This window comes from Sciurus vulgaris (assembly GCF_902686455.1).
Source record: "Sciurus vulgaris genome assembly, chromosome: 3".
Lineage (NCBI taxonomy): Eukaryota > Metazoa > Chordata > Mammalia > Rodentia > Sciuridae > Sciurus > Sciurus vulgaris.
In genome coordinates, this window is record NC_136463.1 from 3535524 (window position 1) to 3552871 (window position 17348).

General features: G+C 60.7%; 1 protein-coding gene across 1 annotated transcript in view; it reads left to right on the forward strand.

The window, feature by feature from the left end:
* The window catches only part of LOC306657409 (dynein axonemal heavy chain 17), a 100307-nt gene that overhangs the window by 1977 nt on the left and 80982 nt on the right, over positions 1-17348 (forward strand). The window contains exons 3-14 of the mRNA XM_079133365.1: positions 1336-1482; positions 6412-6520; positions 7284-7387; positions 8079-8219; positions 9296-9439; positions 10622-10804; positions 11867-12121; positions 13024-13193; positions 13508-13730; positions 14908-15024; positions 15151-15237; positions 17152-17304. Of these exons, the coding sequence (XP_078989491.1) occupies positions 6427-6520; positions 7284-7387; positions 8079-8219; positions 9296-9439; positions 10622-10804; positions 11867-12121; positions 13024-13193; positions 13508-13730; positions 14908-15024; positions 15151-15237; positions 17152-17304 (1671 nt within the window). The 5' untranslated portion in view covers positions 1336-1482; positions 6412-6426. The remainder of the gene's footprint in view (positions 1-1335; positions 1483-6411; positions 6521-7283; positions 7388-8078; positions 8220-9295; positions 9440-10621; positions 10805-11866; positions 12122-13023; positions 13194-13507; positions 13731-14907; positions 15025-15150; positions 15238-17151; positions 17305-17348) is intronic.

Consider the following 17348-nt stretch of genomic DNA (forward strand, 5'->3'; position numbering starts at 1 on the left):
GGAAGGGACTGGTGAAGAGGGACCAAGAGGGCTGGAGAAATGGCAGATGCAAGTTTAGATGTGATCCAAGGTCCACCAGAGGTAAGGGCGCTGGCCAAGCAGAGGTAGAGCAAAGAGCTAAGCAAAGCCCAGAGGTGTGAGTGTGTCTGGCATGCCCTAGGACCAGCAAGGAGGCCAGTGGGGCTGGGTAGAGTGGACAAGGGGAGGTGGTGGAGAAGAAAGTGATGGGAATCCTCATGGGTCATTGAAGGACGGGGTTAGGGTTTGAGCAAGATGGTGGCCCCTGGAGGGTTTCAGGCAGAAACCTGACTTACACCTGTAAAGGACCTCTCTCAGGGGGGCTGGACAGAAACTGGGAGTTCTTTGCTGCAATCCAGGTGAGAGATGATAGCCCAGCCCGGAGGGTGCTGGCTTGGGCCAGAATGGTTAGATTTGAGTAATGGCACCATGAGATTCCGGGTGGCTCAGATACAGAGTAGGAGAGAAAGACAGGAGTCAGCCCCGTTGTTTGGGGCGGGGTGACCAGAAGATGGAACTGCCATCAGCCGACGTGGCACCAGAAGGGGCAGGCAGAGCAGGCTGCTGGGGAAGGTCGGCTGCTCTGTTTGGCCACATTGACTTTGAGATGTCAGACATTCAAGTGCAAATGTTGAGTAAGCAGATGGATGTGCAAGTCTGGAGGTTGGGAGAGAAGCTGGGTCGGAGACACAAATGCAGGACTCATCCGTATCTAGGTGGTAATTCCAGCCGTGAGGTCAGATGAGAACCAACGGAGAAGGACCGCACTCTGCCTCCCCAACATGGGAACTGCAAGATGTTCAAAGGGACTGATAAGGGTGACCAGGACAGTCTGATGTCCTGGAAGCGATGAGGAGGCCCTGTCCTCAGGGGAGGGAGTGACCAGCTGCGGGAGGCCACGTGACATGGCAGATGGATTCAGCAACAAGGAGGTGTCCTTGAGCCCTGATGAGGATGACTTTGGGGACAGAGCAGTACTGGAAGTGATGCCCCAGATCTCCTAAGTCAAAACCAGATGGGGAGAGAGGAGAGAGGGAGGCCAGATCCTAGGGAGGACCCAGGTGAAGCCCTCAACGAAGCCTTTCTCCAAACGCCTGGGATGGGAGCGGGGAAGACAGGTGACGCTGCTGCCGTCCGCCCGGGGCGATGGCGTCAGCGCTTTCTGGCTCAGGACCCGTAATTAGGGTGAAGTCATCCTGGGCCTGCCAGCAAACTTCTTCCACCAGCTTCGGCCCCTCCCGGGTGACCCCTGGGCGACGCTGTGCCGCGCTTCCAGGTTCCTTTCTAAGTGGCCTTTGACCTTCATTTGCCCTTTAGCTGGTGGCCGTCCTGAGAGAAGTCAAGTATTTGAACTTCCAGCAGCAAAAAGAGATCCCGGGCAGTGCGGAGCATCTGTTCTCCGACAACGAGACCTTCCGGAAGTTCGTGGGCAACCTGGAGCTCATCGTTGGCTGGTACAATGAGGTAAGCTGGCGTCGCTTGTTCGGTTTTCTTGCCAGGTTTCACTTCGGTTGAGAACGAGCAGTGGTGTAGGATCTGCACGTAGGACAGAATAAGCAAGTGTGTTTCGATACTCACACGGGGTCTCGCCGCTCACAGGCATGTGAGCAAAGACAGCGGGCCTCGGGCCAGCTGGTGGAGGGCTCCAGCGGGCCTTGCACGGCTCCTCAGAGATGCTTTTCTCTCCCAAACGTCTCTTGATAATATGAAGGCCATTCCACAACTTCCTCTCCTCTCTTAAAGTCGGGGAGGGGAGGGGACCTCTGGAACCCAGGCTGGGACTCTTGCTCTCCCGGGGCTTTGGCCAGCAAGCTGCGTGGGAGGTGCCTGGACACGTGGCCAGTCCACGCACTGCGACTCTGTGTTCAGGAATTCCCAGACTTATGACGTCAGACCCAGGGCCCGAGGTCGGTCACAGAGGGACCGGTGACAAACGAGTGCAGCGGTTGCTGGCCCTGCAGACAGTGCCTCCCGGTGACAGGGTGTGGCGAGGCTGTGAGCTCAGAGCACCTTCCGGGCAGGACGGGAGAGGATCAGAAGGGAGCCTGGCGTGGGGCTGGCGCAACGTGCCGTCCTTGTCCTGGGCGCCCCCTCTGAGAGGCCCCACCCACAGCGGGAAGAGGGACGTTGTGGGGTGATCTTGAGGCCCCGGACAGCCCTGTGTTGGAGGCTTGGTCCCCCGCCTGTGGGGGGTTATGGAACCTTCAGGAGGTAGGCCCCCACAAGGAAACTGGGTCACCCCCACTGGTCACTGGGGGTGTGCCCTCGAAGGAATGGGTGTTGGGACCGGCCCCTTCCTCTCTCCCTTTGCTTCTTGGTGCGAGGTGAGCAGCCTCCTCTGCCTCCACAGTGAGCACCTCACCACAGGCCTGAAACCCTGGAAGCCATAAGCTAAAACAAACCTCCCTCCTGAGCCTGGTGACACACCTGCCACCCCAGCAGCTTGGGAGGCTGAGGCAGGAGGATCCCAAGTTCAGGGCCAGACTCAGCAACTTAGGGGAAGCCTGTCTCAGAATAAAAGCTAAAGGCCTGGGGATGCAGCCAATGGAGAGCACCCCTGGGTTCAGTTTCCAGTACCGCCAAATAATAATAATAATAATGATTATAATAAATCTTCTTTAAGTTGATTTTTTCCAGGCGTTTTGTCGCCATGAGGGAAAGCTCATGGGTGCACGCTGGGACACCCAGCTTTGATGCCCCATCTGCCACCACAGCAGATGGGCCGGTGTGAACAGAGTATGGCTTTGCTGTCGCTGCTGTAACACAGCACCACAAGCCGAGTGGCCCGAAGCAACACAGACCCATGGTCTTCTGGTCCTGGAGGTCAGGAGTCCACTGCCTGACTCTGCAGGTCAAGCGCCGGCTGGTCAGGAGGTCCTGGAAAGGGTCTGTGTCCTGGCTTTTCCAGCATTTAAGGGCAGCCACATTTCTTGGCCAACAGCCCCTGGGCCAGGCTCTCCTGAGAAACAGGAGCAGTGGGAGTGGAGATTGACCCAGAGACTCATGACGAGGAGTTGGCTCACTCGGTGACAGAGGCCGAGAACGCCCACCACCTGCTGTCTGCACGTTGGCGAGCCCGGAAGTCTGAGCCCAGGGCCGGGGAGGAGCGGGGCAGGCAATGTAAATCCTCTCCCAATGCAGGAGAGCAGGGGGATGTCACAGCTGAGCAGAGAGCCAGGAGGCAGAGGCCACCACCCTGCACCACCGCTCCGCCACCCTGCTGGGGGGGCCTCCTACCTTCTGAGCCCTCAGTTCAAAGGCTCGCTCATCCTGAAGTGGCCAGAAACAATGTGGAGCCTGTGCCTGCCCCGCACACTAGGCAAGGCAGCTAGCAGGTACAACTGACCTGTCAGACACATCTGACTCCAAGGCACTGACCCCAACCTCTGCTCCCGTCAGCCAGCCTCCTCCCCTTGGCTTTCCTGCCTCCCTCTTGAGATTGCACATGGCCCCACAGCCCAGCCCACCCACAGTCTCCCTCAGATCCTCTCCCAGGACGCAGGGCAGCATCTCTGTGAGTCCCAGGGATGGGGACGTGGCGTCATGGGGAGACTGAGGCTCCCACTCACCTCATCACAAGAGCCAGAAAGATCCCCTCCCCTGGCATTCCTGGGAGTCTGGGCTGAGTCCAGAGAGCAAGGTGTCTGCAGTGCCATGGACACAGGAAGGGACACAGTCCCAGCACCCGGGGACACAGGAGCAGAGAAGGTGGGAAGGAGAGGGAGGGGGCCCAGGGAGTTGGGACCCTCGCGTGGACTTCAATCTCTTCCACTTTGTCCACTTCCTGTGTGGCCCCTCGCTAAGCCTTGCCTGATGGAGCTGTGCCACGTCCTCCTGCGACAGAAGGGGTGGCAAGGGTGACATCGTGAGACAAAGGGTGTCTCTGCCATGGGGACTCGCCGACGAAATGCCACAGGGAGGAGACGGAGCCCAGCGATTCAGCGCTACGCTGCACCCTTGGGAAAGCCGGGTTGGAAGGTGAAAGATGGGGCAGAGGCCGGGAGCCCGGGAAGCCTGCACTCTTGCTGGGTGGGAGCCCTGCAGGAGAGGCTGGGAAGCCAAGATCGTAGGAAGCTTGACGGGTGAGCTGTCACGGCGATTGGTCAAAATATCATCCACCCACCAAACCACCGAAGAACCCCCACGGCCGCAGTGTGACCTGCGGCGTGCTGAGCACGAAGCCAGCTAATGCTGGCTTTCCCAGGCGCAGATTGGACGGAGGTGCCGGGCTGTGCCGTGGGCCTGAAGGGGGCTGCCGGATCCTCTTCCTCCAGAACCACTCCCCCCGCCGTGTGAGCCTCCCATCCCTGGAGCAGTGCCCGTTTGCGGTGCTGGGAAAACAGAAGCCAAAGAGAAGCAGCAGAGACATGATCCTGCCTTGTGCCCTGTGCAAAGGGCTTTCTACCGGGACCACATAATCAGGAAAAAGAAAAGTCAACAAACAGTATTTGAAATAAATCGAAAAACTGACCACCCGCTACTTTATTTCCAAACACAGCCAGCCAAGCACACGCTGTCCCGTCCAGCCCTGTGAACCCTTCAGCCACTGATGATGTCATGCTGTCAGTACAGATGGGAGCCAGTGGGGTGGAAAGAGGAAGTGGACCCAGCCGAGCTTCAACTGTGCCATGGGCTGGGGAGGCCATTGCTCCTCAAAGGTGCAGCTGGGGCCTGTTCTTCACGAGGTTTCTGCAGCAAAGAGACCGTGGTCCTACAATCACGGGCCCCAGGTTCTCCTCAGCCAGCAGCTGCACCGCCGTGGTCCAGGGCCAGTTATCAGCAGGCCAGTGGTTGAACTCGGTTTCAGGGCCCCTTCTCAAATGCCCTCCAGAGCTGTAGCTGCAAACACAGGAGAGGCGTTAGCTGTCCCGTGTGGGACGCATCCTCGGGCTGCAGTTGTGTGACAGCGGGGCCTGCAGGGTGGCTCCCTCGCGGTCCTGCTTTGTCCCCCACAGATGCTCCTCGTCTGGCCTGGTCTGCCTTGGAGCTCTATTACTCCTCCATAACCTATCTGTTCTAAGAGTTCATGGTCTAAAAACATGAGCAGCATCGAGGGGATCACCATTTAAAGTCTCACGTTTATACAAAAATTCTTTCTGAAAAGTGAACTGTCAGAATGGAGCGATCCCAGTTTCCAGTTTGCTTGTGTCGGTGCTGGGGACTGAGCCCAGGGGCACTTAACCACTGCGCCACTTTCCCAGACCTTTCTATTTCTTATTTTTGACACAGGACCTTAGTAAATTGCTTAGGGCCTCCCTAAGTTGCAGAGGCAGACCTTGAACTTGTGATCCTCCTGCCTCGGCCTCCCTAGTCACTGGGATCACAGGTGTGCACCACGGCTCCTGGTTCAATGTCCTGTTCTAACACTGAGCCATCCCTCACTTCGCACAGACCTGTCCTTGAAAAGTTACATACGAAGCAAATGCTGTTGGAGAAGTGATACTCGAAACTCAGTTTAAGGGGATAATTTGTAAGAACTGGGTACAGCTTTCCTTTCCTGCATTTTTCTGATTTTGCTTCCTGGATTTGGGTTTTTTGAGTGTTAGGTAATTTCTTGAGCCGGGCAGAGCTGGGTCACGGCCACAGAACCTACCCTGTCACTAATGGGTCTGTTAATCCTGTGAACAGCTTTTCTGCAGATCCTGGGGCCCCTGCTGCGTGACTAGACTTAGACCCCTGAGCAAGGAGGGCTCAGAGCCCAGAAACACCCCCGTTGTTCATGCGCACTTCTTTGGTTTTTTCTAAGACTCCATTAAGTGTTGGGTGAGGCGTCCCCCAAGGCGCTGTTCATGCAGGAGTCCTCAGAGGGGAAGTGGCTGGGCTGTGAGAGCTGTAGTCTGATCAGTCCACCCAGGTCCGAATGACAGGCTGGGTGGTACCTGGGCAGCTGGGGCGTGGCAGGGGAGGGGTCACTAGGTGTCCCCTGCAAGGGTGCATCTGCCCCGGGCCCCTTCCCTCTCTGCTTCCTGACCTGCCATGAGCTGAGCCCAGAGCAATGGAGTCTGTGGACTGAGGCCTCTGAAACCCCAGCCTCAAACAAGCCTTCCCTCCTCCAGGTTGCTGTTCTGGGTTATTTTAGCCACAGTGATGCCGAGCTGCCAACACAGACTTAAGCCAGTTAGGCACAGTTGGGGGTGGTGGCCCTGCCTGCACTCTGTGGGGGGCCAGCTCTCCCCTGTGACACAGATGAGGAAGAGCCAAGAACACACACAGACCCTTTGTCTCAAAAATCTCTGTGAAAACCAACATCTCCTGAAGTGCCATTCACACGCAATTCCCCCAAATGATCCTGGTTGTGACCCGGTGGTGGTGAGCGTAGGCGCAGCCCTGACCTTGTTCCATCCTTAGCATGTGGAGGTGCGGCGAGGCTAGGAGCAGGCCCTTGTCTTCCAGATAAAGGCCACAGTGATGGATGTGGAGTACCCGCTGATCAAGTCAGAGCTGGAAACCATCGATGACAGACTGTCCAGTGCAGAGACCACGCTCTTCTGGAACGGCGAAGGTACCTAGGCCACCCGGCCCAGGCTGCTCAGGGTCCCGGCTACCCACGCGGGTCCTGGGCCACCCAGGAGTGGCACTGGCACCTCCCGGCCTTCCACAGCAGCTGCAGCTGTGCCAGGCTGAGGTCCAAAGCCAAGGCGGTTCTGCCTGCTGCTGGTCCTGACCATTCCCGTCACTTACACACAGGGGCCCAGGCCTCCTGGACGCTGCAGGGTCCAGGAGGTGCAGCCCAGCTCCTCCTGCCTGCTTCCCCCAGGGGCAGGTGGACCACCCCAACCCCCGCCAGGCCTGGCCCCACCTCTGAGGTGCTGCCGGCCCCACTGCTGCTCCCTCCCTGAGGCCTTCTCCTGTGCCTTAAGTCTGCTCCTGTCCCCGAGGCCACACCATCCCCCACTCAGCAGGGCAGGACCGAATGCTGGTGTCCATATCCTGGAAGACAGGGTCCCTGGACTTCGCTGTGCGTCTTGCCCCTTTCCTCCCTTGTCTGCCGAGGACACACCTCTTTCCCAGCTGCTCATGTCCCTGACAGCTTCACGGGAAGCTCAGGTCCCTCTGGCAGTCACTCGTGGCTGGAGGGGCTGGAGGGGCAGGAACGCAGGAGTCCTGGGTCCTGGTGGAACGAGGGTCGGGCGGAAGGTACCCTGCCGCTCTCCATGGCAGAGGAGGAGAGCTGACCCCACAGCGGTCAGTGCTGAGCTGACCCACCAAGGGTCCTCGTGTTGCAAAGTCCTTTCCTGTGAGACCCCTTTGGGCTTGTACTTCAGGTGTGTTTCAATACATCCAAGAAATGCGAGAAATTCTGCACAACCTGCAGAACAGGATGCAAAAAGCAAAGCAGAACATCGAAGGGATTTCCCAGGCCATGAAGGTGAGCAAATCCCGAGAGCAGAACGGGGCCAGGGAAGCCAACGGGGACCTGCAGAGAGGCCCATGGCAAGTGCCACGCCTGGTAAAAGGCAGCGGGACCCTGCCCTTGAGTGCTCGGGACCGGGGAGCCATATGGGAGTGGTCCCAAGGCAGAAGGAGCCCCCTCACCCTGAACTGGATTCTGTTCCAAAGTGCTGAGCTCAGCAGAGCAGTGCAGGGCTGCCCGTGCCAGGCGGGCACCAGGAGGGAGGCGGGGACAGGCTCGCGTCCTCCTGGGAGCAGGCGCAGGCCCCAGCAGCGTCGGCAGCACTCCCCCTCCCTGGGGCCATGGGGCCGGGCTCTCAGAACCCAGGTCATCATGCGATGGTGTCGCTGGGGCTCTCCTCTCCTAGCTCAAGTCCCCCGTGGTCCTGTTACCATTCGCCTTTGCATCTTCCTGCTCCGTTCCGATCTGCCCACTAAATGGGGACGGAAGCCACTGCTCCCTCCTACGTTTGCGTGGAGGAGGTCCTCAGATGACTTTCTCAGGAGTTAGGCAGCGTGCCCTGGGCCCCAAGTAGGCGTGGAGAACTAGGCTCCGGCTGGAGATGGGCCAGGGACGCAGCGACCCACCCCAAGAGGAGGCCCAGCGGAGCCGCGGCCCCCCCCCCCCCCCCCGCCGACGCCTGTTCCCGCTCACGCTCTCCCTCCAGGACTGGTCGGCCAACCCCCTGTTTGAAAGAAAGGACAACAAGAAAGAGGCCCTGCTAGACCTAGATGGAAGGATGGTCAACCTGAACAAGCGCTACACGGCCGTCAAGGAGGCTGGCGTGAAGATCCAGGCCATGGTCACGGTGAGCACAGGCCGGGAGGGCGGGGAGCCAGGTGGAGAGGTCACAAACGGGCAGGGGCCTGCCCTCTAGTGCAGTCCCTGGTCTCTAACCCAGGACAGAGTCCCCGAGAACAGCCAACCATTGGCTGTGTGCTTGGAAGCCTGACCCTTGGTGCGTCCACCCTCCTCTGTCAGGGGAATTAGAGCCCCAGACCCTGCACAGACTTGGTATAGGCAAGGGACCCCCCCTTCTGGTCCAGCAAGTCCCGTTCTCCGGGCTAGGCTGCGTCCCCAGGGCTTCTCGTCCATGAGCGTGGGCACCGGAACGGGCACGGGCTGCATCCAGCCAGCACATTTAAGGGGCTTGTGGAGGTGACGCAGGCACTACAGGACACTCCTCCTGGGCCATGAAAATTGGGGCTTTGCATCAGCCTGGAAGAAAGGACCCCTCCCCGCAGTTCCAGACATCACAGGGCAGTCTGGGGGCTCCCCAGGGCGGTGTGCAAATGAACCGAGGGCACTGATGGCAGGTCACATCCAGACCCCAGCAGGTCCCCCGGGAGGATGGCCCATGTGGCTCTCCTTGTGGTCGCTTCATGGCCTTGAAGTTTGCTGGCCCAATGAATGACAGCTGGACCGCCTGTCCGTCTGTCCATCAACCCCCCCATCCGTCCCCCACTGTGGATCCGGTCACCAGCCCCTGCTGTCCCAGGCACACCGCCTGCCCGGGGTGCAGTATCGGAGAGGACAGTCAACCCCGCTCTTCTGAGGCTGGGCCTCGGAGGTGGATGCAGACCAAGACGAGCCCATTAGAGCAGTCGTGCGTGCCAGAGGGAGCAACAGTGGCTGCATTGGGTTCAGAGGGGCAGCCCCAGCCGAGATGGGCAGGGGTGTTCAAGGAGGGCCTCGGCCAGGGGGTGACATCTGAGTGGGGACCTGACGCCGGCGGGAGGGAGGGAGTGGCCTGGCGCAGCTCCTGCGTGGGACAGAGCCCCGTACCCTGGGGAACCTCGGAGACCTCGAGCACAGGGCAAAGGTGGCCAGGGTGTCCTGCTGAACTGGACCAGAGCACTGACAGCCAGCACGTTCTGTTCACAGGAGAACGCAGAGCTGTTCAAAGCAGACACACTGAGCCAGCCCTGGAAGGACTACGTCAACTACATCGACAGCATGGTCCTCAAAGAATTCGACTATTTCGTCCGCAAGTCTCTCAATTACCTGATGGACAACATGGTTTTGGATGTAAGTGGTCAGTACACGATGGCCCTGGAGATGTGGGGTGAGGGCGAGGGTGTGCACACGTTCTATTCTCATAAACACAGGGCAGGGCTGCCGGAGACGATAGTGTGGAGTCCCAATTATGGATAAACAGACTTGCTGGGCACAGTGGTACACGCCTGTAATCTCAGCAGCTCGGGGCTAAAGCAGGAGGATCGCAAATTCACAACCAGCTTTGGCAACTTAGCGAGACCCTGGGGATGTGACTCAGTGGTTAAGTACCCCTGGTACCAAAAAAAAAAAAAAAAAAGCCACAAGAAAACACTTATTAAAGTCTTCCTAATTAAAATCAGGGCAGCGGATCACCTAGGTCTGCCATAGCACAAGTCACTGGAGAATGCCTAAATAGATCTGAGGGAATGGTCCCACCTGCTGCCAGGAGAGGCAGAGCAGGCACTGCGGTCCCCTGCACGTGTTGGTGGGGGCTGGGCTCCTGCCAGCCCCATCACTAGCCTGCTGCCCGCTATTGGGCGGGGCGGAAGCGTTGAGCAGGTCAGGCAAGAGGGTGCACTGGTCAACTCCAAGACACGATCCCTGGGTTCTCCAAGGGGATGACCCTCTCCCCGCCTCCTTTGCGTTGCGGTGATTGCCAAGTGATCCCCAGTACAGCGGAAGGCAAGGTCAGAGCTGCCCCCAGCCACCAACAGGAGGGGCATGACACTGAGGTGCCCGAGGGCACCTGGGCATGAGGTGCAGAGGGCAGCTGGGTGAGCACAGGTCTCACGGCTGGTTGGCGACCTTCTTGGTCCATTCTGCCATAACAGGAGGCCAGTCTGGGGCTTCCAGGAACAGACGGGGCCATGGGCAGCAGGGACCTGGGGACGTGAGGGCTGCCCAGTGCAGCTGTGCACTCTGCTTCCCTCAGTCCCCAGGAGCCCAGAGGGCCAGGGCGGCCACTGTCCCCATCCTCCAAACCCACGACCCTTGCTTTATACACTTGTGGAAACTGCAGCTTGAGTGGCTTTCCTGAGGCCACACGGCGAGGTAGCAGCAGAGGGTTTGGCCCAAGAGACCATCTCCCCAGGCACTGCCTCCCCACAGCCTGCTCCGGAGGCGGGCCCACGGCCAGGTGGAGGGCCACTGAGAAGGGTGCCATGGAACCTCGCCGTGGCCGTGAGGCTCTGACCCCGTGGCCACGTGTTTCAGGAGAGCATCGCGCCCCTGTTTGAGATCCACATGGAGCTGGATGAGGAGGGGCTGACCTTCAGCCCGTCACTGGAGGTGGGCTCTGAGCGCGGCTTCCTGGCGCTGATCGAGGGCCTGGTCAACGACATCTACAATGTGGCCAGACTCATCCCCCGGCTGGCCAAGGGCAGGGTGAACTACAAGGTCAGTCCTGGCTCAACGAGCCCTGCCCTTTCCGTGTGGGCAGTCCTGGTCCCTGGGCTCAGAGCTGCCTCCTGAGCTCAGCAAGCGTCTGGTTGGGCTTAGCTCAGTGACAGCAGTGACTGATGGGGAGCTCAAGGCTTCTGTCCCAGGGGTTCCCAGGACCGAAAACTCTCCCTCTCTCCTCTCCCTCCTGACTCCATCCTGCCCAGAGGGCCTCTCTTCCCCTGGGTGTCGCTCCCGGCGAGAGGTGGGGCGTGTGGTCTCTGCTCCCCCCGGGCCCACGCTGGGGCTCTCTCTGCTCGCAGGCGTGTGCTGGTGTTTGTGAATATGTGTGCGTGCACTGTCACCCGTGTGCATGGTGAGCTGAGCGGGAACGCGGGAGGACCTTGCTGACTCCCAGGAGGTCTGGGGCGGCCTCTCCCACATGCTGCCGAGAGCTCTTCCTGAAGGTGGGAGGAGCCGTCCAGATGGAGTCGGGCAGTGGAAATGGCCTATGACTTCTGAGTCGCAGAAAGGCGATGTGCCCAGCCCCCATGCCCACAGCAAACTCTCCCAGAGTTCAGAATGGTCCCCCACAGTTTTGCAGACACAAGACAAGCAAGTGCCCTCTACACCCACCTGAGTATCCCCAGCCCAATAACTCCTGTGGACAGAGCTTGCTGCCCCACCAGGGGCTCTCCTGGCACCCACACACAGACTGTCCCAAAGACACCGGGGACACCCAGGAAGGATGTCACAGAGCTGAAGGGCTCATGGTGCCAAGGGTCTCTCACACCTGGACAGTAGACCCCATGTGGTCCCTGCCTTTGTCCCATGTCCCCTCTGGCACATGGACATGTCAAGGGCTGAGTATCTGTGGAAGGAGGAAATCCATGTGGAGTCATCTCAGGGCCACTGGGCAGATACCACGCTCAGCAATCTCCCGAGAGAGCGTTGCAAATTGGTGAACCCCCTGCCCTGACTCCTCAGCCACCACAGCTGCTTCCCAAGGCAGGGCGGGGAGATCTAAGTCAGAGTGGCAGGCAGGTGGCTCACCTCTCGGCCTATCCCACTGGCTTCCAGACGGACTTGGAAGACAAGACAGACCTCATCGAGATGAGGGAAGAGCTGTCCAGCGTGGTCATCAATGCCATGAAGGAGGCCGAGGAGTACCAGGACTCCATGGAGAGGTACTCCTACCTCTGGACCGACGACCTGCAGGAGTTCATGAGGAACTTCCTCATCTTCGGGCACGTGCCCACGGCGGAGGAGCTGGACACCCGGACAGACGCCCCTATGCCCAAGACGCCACCAGCCCTCACTCAGTTCCAGGAGCAGGTGTGCCTAGGCCTCCGGGGTCCCCCAGGCAGGATGCCAGGGCTCGGCATAAGACCTAGTGACACGGTTGTCCAGGTCTGCTGAGGCCACTGGACCAGGGGATGATGGCCACCCAGAGCGAAGCTGGTAGAGGAGGGGAGTGTGTACCACGCAGGCCACAGGGCCTCAAGGGTTGGTTGGGAGGTGGAGGGAGCACGGGCACGTGGGCAGGAGCCTGTGCTGTGGTCTCCAGGGAAGGAACAGGCAGAGTTGGCAGGCTTGGGGCTGCTAGTGCCGTCCAACAGACTCGGGCTGGTGCCGCCCTGGGGTGCTCAGGGCAGCAGGGTCTGCGTGTGGGGGGTGTTGGGGATCAAGCCAAGCACACTGCCACCCAGCCCTACCAGGGCGGGGGTACTGGTCCCCAGTGCAAGGCCCTGGGACAGCCAGGAACGGGGCTGGCTACAGCCTGGCCCGCCGGCAGTGGAGAGCACGCAAGGCCCCGAACACAGAGCAGCGAGATGCAGAGACTAAGGAACGTGCTTCGTGCACGAGCCCCTCCCCAGGCCGTCCCAAGGCACAGTGAGGAGACAGCCCTGCCAGCAAGGCCACCTCCCCTCCAGGGGGAGTGACCGTGAGGTTAGAGAGCCCCAAGGGGGCCTTGGGGGCGCCCTTGGAGCCTGCGAGCCCCTCTGCTGCTCCTGTCCCTCCTGCTCCGGAAGTGCTCCCAACTCTGCCCTCTGACAGGCCCCCCTCTGGGGGTGAACTTGGGGCTAGAAGGCCCCCTGGGGAGGACAATGCCTTGTCCCCAGGGCTCCCCGGAGCACACCCGCCGGGCAGCTGCCCTCTGGCCCAACCAGGAGGCCGCGCCAGCCCCGGCCAGCGGGTGCAGAGCAGGGGTCCTGACGTCCACGGCTGGTTTCCAGATCGACTCCTACGAGAAGCTGTACGAGGAGGTGTCCAGGTGCGAGAACACCAAGGTGTTCCACGGCTGGCTGCAGTGCGACTGCCGCCCCTTCAAACAGGCCCTGCTCAACACCATCAAGCGCTGGAGCCTCATGTTCAAGCGCTACCTGAGCGCCCACGTCATCAACAGGTGGGCAGGCGCCAAGGAATCCCTGGGGAGCCCAGAGCCCAGCAGGGAAAGGCGACATTGAACAAGCCCCCCGTGACTGAAATCACGGGCAGCAGTCAGGGCCGTGACAGGCACACTGCCGGGAGACAGCATCACCTAGCCAAGTCACCCAGGCAGCAGCCAGCCGGGGCCTCTGAGCTGTGACCTCCAGCCGGGACCCACAGACCAGTTCTGGCTGAGCTGGCCGGGCATCGGTGATATCAGGGGACCAAAGGGGGCAGCAGCCCTCCCTCCCCAGGGCTGGGGCCTGTGGCTGAGGAGCCCTCTGTCCCCAGCCTCACAGACCTGGAGGACTTCATGAAGGTGTGCAGGACGGGCCTGAAGAAGCCGCTCAAGGAGGGGGACTACGACGGGCTGGTGGAGGTGATGGGGCACCTGATGAGGGTCAAGGAGAGGCAGGCGGCCACCGACAGCATGTTCGAGCCCCTGAAGCAGACCATCGAGCTGCTCAGGACCTATGGGGAGGAGCTGCCCGAGGAGGCCCACCTGAAGCTGCAGGTAGGCTCCCCGCCTCGGAGGCCAGCCGCCACAGGTGCGGGGCAGTCACCACAGGCGTGACTCCACACACTCCAGACTCCCGGAGCTCAGGGCCGCGGGGCAACCTCTGGGCCCAAGGGGCCCCGCCTGATGGTCTTGTTGGGCTGAAAGTGCCCTGTGCCCCACACCTTCTCCTGACCACTGAACCCGCCCTGGGCACCGAGGGACTGGAGAGAGACCAAGGTCAGAGAGGACCCCTGGAGAGCAGGCGGTCAAGGGAAGGGCACAGAAGCTGCCTTCATGCACTTGTGGAGCTGATGGTCAGCATGGAAGAAGGCGCGTGGGCAGGCCGGCCAGGGCCGGCACTGCCCAGCCTCCTCAGGGCCCACAAGGGTCACCAGTCTTCCCAGACCTGCCTGCCTCTCTGGCTCCCTGTCTTCTCTGTGTCCCGTCACACCAGGTACCAAGCCAGTGCCGAGGCCCACTCCCAGGGGTCACCAGGGGAAGGGGCCCGTAGGCTCAAGCCCCTGCAGGGTTGGTGGCCAGGGCCACCCTGTGCCACCGAGAGCCTGCCACAGGCCTGTCAGGTTGGGACTGCACGGGCGCACTGCCACCCTGCCCTAGGCCCCTGGGGCCGTGCGGCCTGGAGCGCTTGGCCTGTCCCTCGGTGCTCCTAGGCTGCACGTGGGGCAGCAGAGGTGAGAATGGTGCTGGAGCCAGCTGCTGCAGCAGGCCCTGAGGACAGCCCCCCTGGGACCAGGGGCCGCCCGGGTTTGTTGGCAGCTCACAGGCAGGAGTCCTGTTTGCCTTCAAAACATTTTACGATTGCGAGGACAACGTCTGCCCAGGTGTGGGGAACTTGTGGAACAGGGAGTTTCATCTGATGGTTATGAGCCACCAGGAAGGGCAGCGGGCACGGGGACCCTTCCGGGGAAGGCAAGCCCCCCACGATGGTGGTGGCCGCAAGACGGCACCCCACAACACAGGTGCAGGCGCACACACACGCGGGTCAGGTAGAAAGGCTGGGGAGAGGCAGCTCCATTGTCCAGTTGGCAGAAGCGCCGGCCCCAGCTTCCTGGTCCACCATCGCGGGGTGTGTGAGGCACTGTTCGCGTAGCTTCTTGTGAGCCTGCGATCATTTCAAGACAGGAAGTCTAGGAAAAAGAGAACAAGGCCTCCCTGCCTTTGCCTCCCACAGGAGCTGCCGGAGCAGTGGACAAACACCAAGAAACTGGCCATCCAGGTGAAACAGAACGTGGCTCCCCTCCAGGCCAACGAGGTCAGCATCCTGCGGCGGAAGTGCCAGCAATTCGAGGTATGGCCATCGGGCGGAGCCAGGCCGGGCTCGGGAGCCGAGAGGCTGGGCACCCTGGGGACGCCCGGCTGGGAGCCGCGCCCTGCCGGCCCTGGTCAGCCGTGTCTCTGCCTCGCTCTCCCGCAGATCAAGCAGCAGGAGTTCAGGGAGAAGTTCAGAAAGGAGGCCCCGTTCGCCTTCAGCAGCCTGGAGCCCTACAAGGCCCTGAACAAGGTAGGTGTGCACGAGGCCAGGCGGGGCTGGCTCTGGGGACCCAGACCTGCCCGCCCTCCTCAGGCTGGTGTTCCTGCAAGTCCAGAGTCGCCCTCCATGGGGCTTGCTGGGAGTTGTGCATGGGGGTGTGCATGTGTATGCATGTGTGCCTGTGTGTGTGCATGTGCATGTGTGCACATATGTGTATGTGCGCACATGTGGTTGTGCAAGTGTGTGTGCCTGTGTGTGCACATGTGTGCATGTGTAGGTATGTACATCTGTGCACATGTGTGAGTGTGGGGGTGTGTGCACGTGTGAGTACACGTGTGTACATGTGTGTGTGCGTGTGTGCATGCGTGTACACGTGGACGTGCCCCTCAGGCCTGCCCCGCCACAGGCCTCTATGCCGCGCTGCAGGACTGTACCCGGGCTCATCTGGACATTCTGCCAGTCTTGCCAACCCCTGTCCCTCAGCCCAGCATCACCTTGCTGGTCCCCATCTCTGTTCTGTGCTGTGGTTTCTTGTCACCTGGGCCTAACACTCACCTTCCAACCCTGAGCCCTTCCCCTCTCTGGCCCACCATGTCCAGCCAGATGCCAGGTTTCCTGCATGTTCCTACTATGTCCCATAGTCCACATTCACAGTCAGTGTCTGTTGGAGAGGTTCACAGGTCCTGGATACCCACTCACCCTGGGGCCCTGGGGGCAAGAGCGGGCCGGGTGCACAGGGCCTGGAGGGTCCAGCAGAGCAGCAACCTGCCGGTCCCTCTGCTCCCAGCGTGGAGCCCAGGCCCCAGACCTCTGTCTCGTTCGGCAGCAGCTGGACCTGCAGCAGATGCAAACACCAGGATGTCCTGTGGTCACCTTGCTTCCCCTGCCCCGAACCTCTGCTCTTCTGCTGCCTAGCTCTGGGGCCTGCCCCTCCAGAGGGTCAAGGTGCTCCCTGTCCTCCTGGAGCCGTCCATCTGCAGGCCCAGGCTGAACTCTGGAGAGTTCCAGGGGCGGGGGCACTGGCGGCCATCCTGTCCAAGCCATGGCCTCCAGCGAGGGACAGGGAAGGCTGGGCCCAACGTGCATGTCCAGGAAGGCCGTCAAGGGCAGTGTGCCCACATGCAGGAGCCAGCCCTGTTTCCACTCGTCCCATGTAGCTGCGTGCCATGCAGATGTGTGAACACACACACATGCATGCACGCGCACACGCATGATCGTCCCTCGGTACCCAGGGGGACGGGTTCCTGTGGATGCCAGCTTCAACAAGGCTCAAGTCCCTCCCATCGGCCTGCAGTATTTGCACAGAACCTGAGCACCCCCCGTACGTCATCCCTAGACTGCTGACCCACACGTGTGTTGTGAATGCTGTGCGAACAGCCGCTACGGTGTAGCATTTAGAGAACACCCACACGGAAACCAAAGCCCGTGCACGGTCAGTGCAGATTCAGCTGTTCTCTCCTTTTCTCAAATATGCTCAATCTGCACTTGGTTGAGTCCCTGGACGGAAACTGCAGGCGTGCAACAGGGGCAAAAACAGTGACGGGGCGGGGACCCTGGGACACATCTTTTCTCCTCCCCTTTGCCTCTGGACATTCTAATTTTTAAAGCAAGCCAGCATCTTGTGTCATTTTTAATAAGATCAAAATGTAGTATAAAAACAGGGGAGACGCTGGGAAACCACATCTCAGCAGGAAGTGAGCGTCCGCACAGTTGTTCCGAGCCCCGGCCAGGCCTGCAGAGGCGGCCCCCTCCCTGTGTCCGGAGCAAGGGCCGGGCGCCACAGGTGGGGCAGGGGTGTCTGCTGTGCCCTTGGCTGGAGCACTGGGCTCCGTGCCGGGGGGTTGGAGGACAGAGAGGGCAGAGAGGACAGGGGCAGCAGAGCGGGCTGGCCCCTGGCCTGGGCAGCAGCCCCTGACGGCCCCTCCCGCCCCTTCCCGCCCCCAGCAACAAAAGAGCATCGCGGCCATGGAGGAGAGCATGGAAGCACTGTGCAAGTCCGGAAGCCTGTTCGAGGTCACCGTCCCCGACTTCAAGCAGCTCAAAGCCTGCCACAGGGAGGTCCGCCTGCTGAAGGAACTCTGGGACATGATCGTCATGGTGAGGCGGCAGGCCCAGGGGCACGGAGTGGGGCTGCCCGGCTC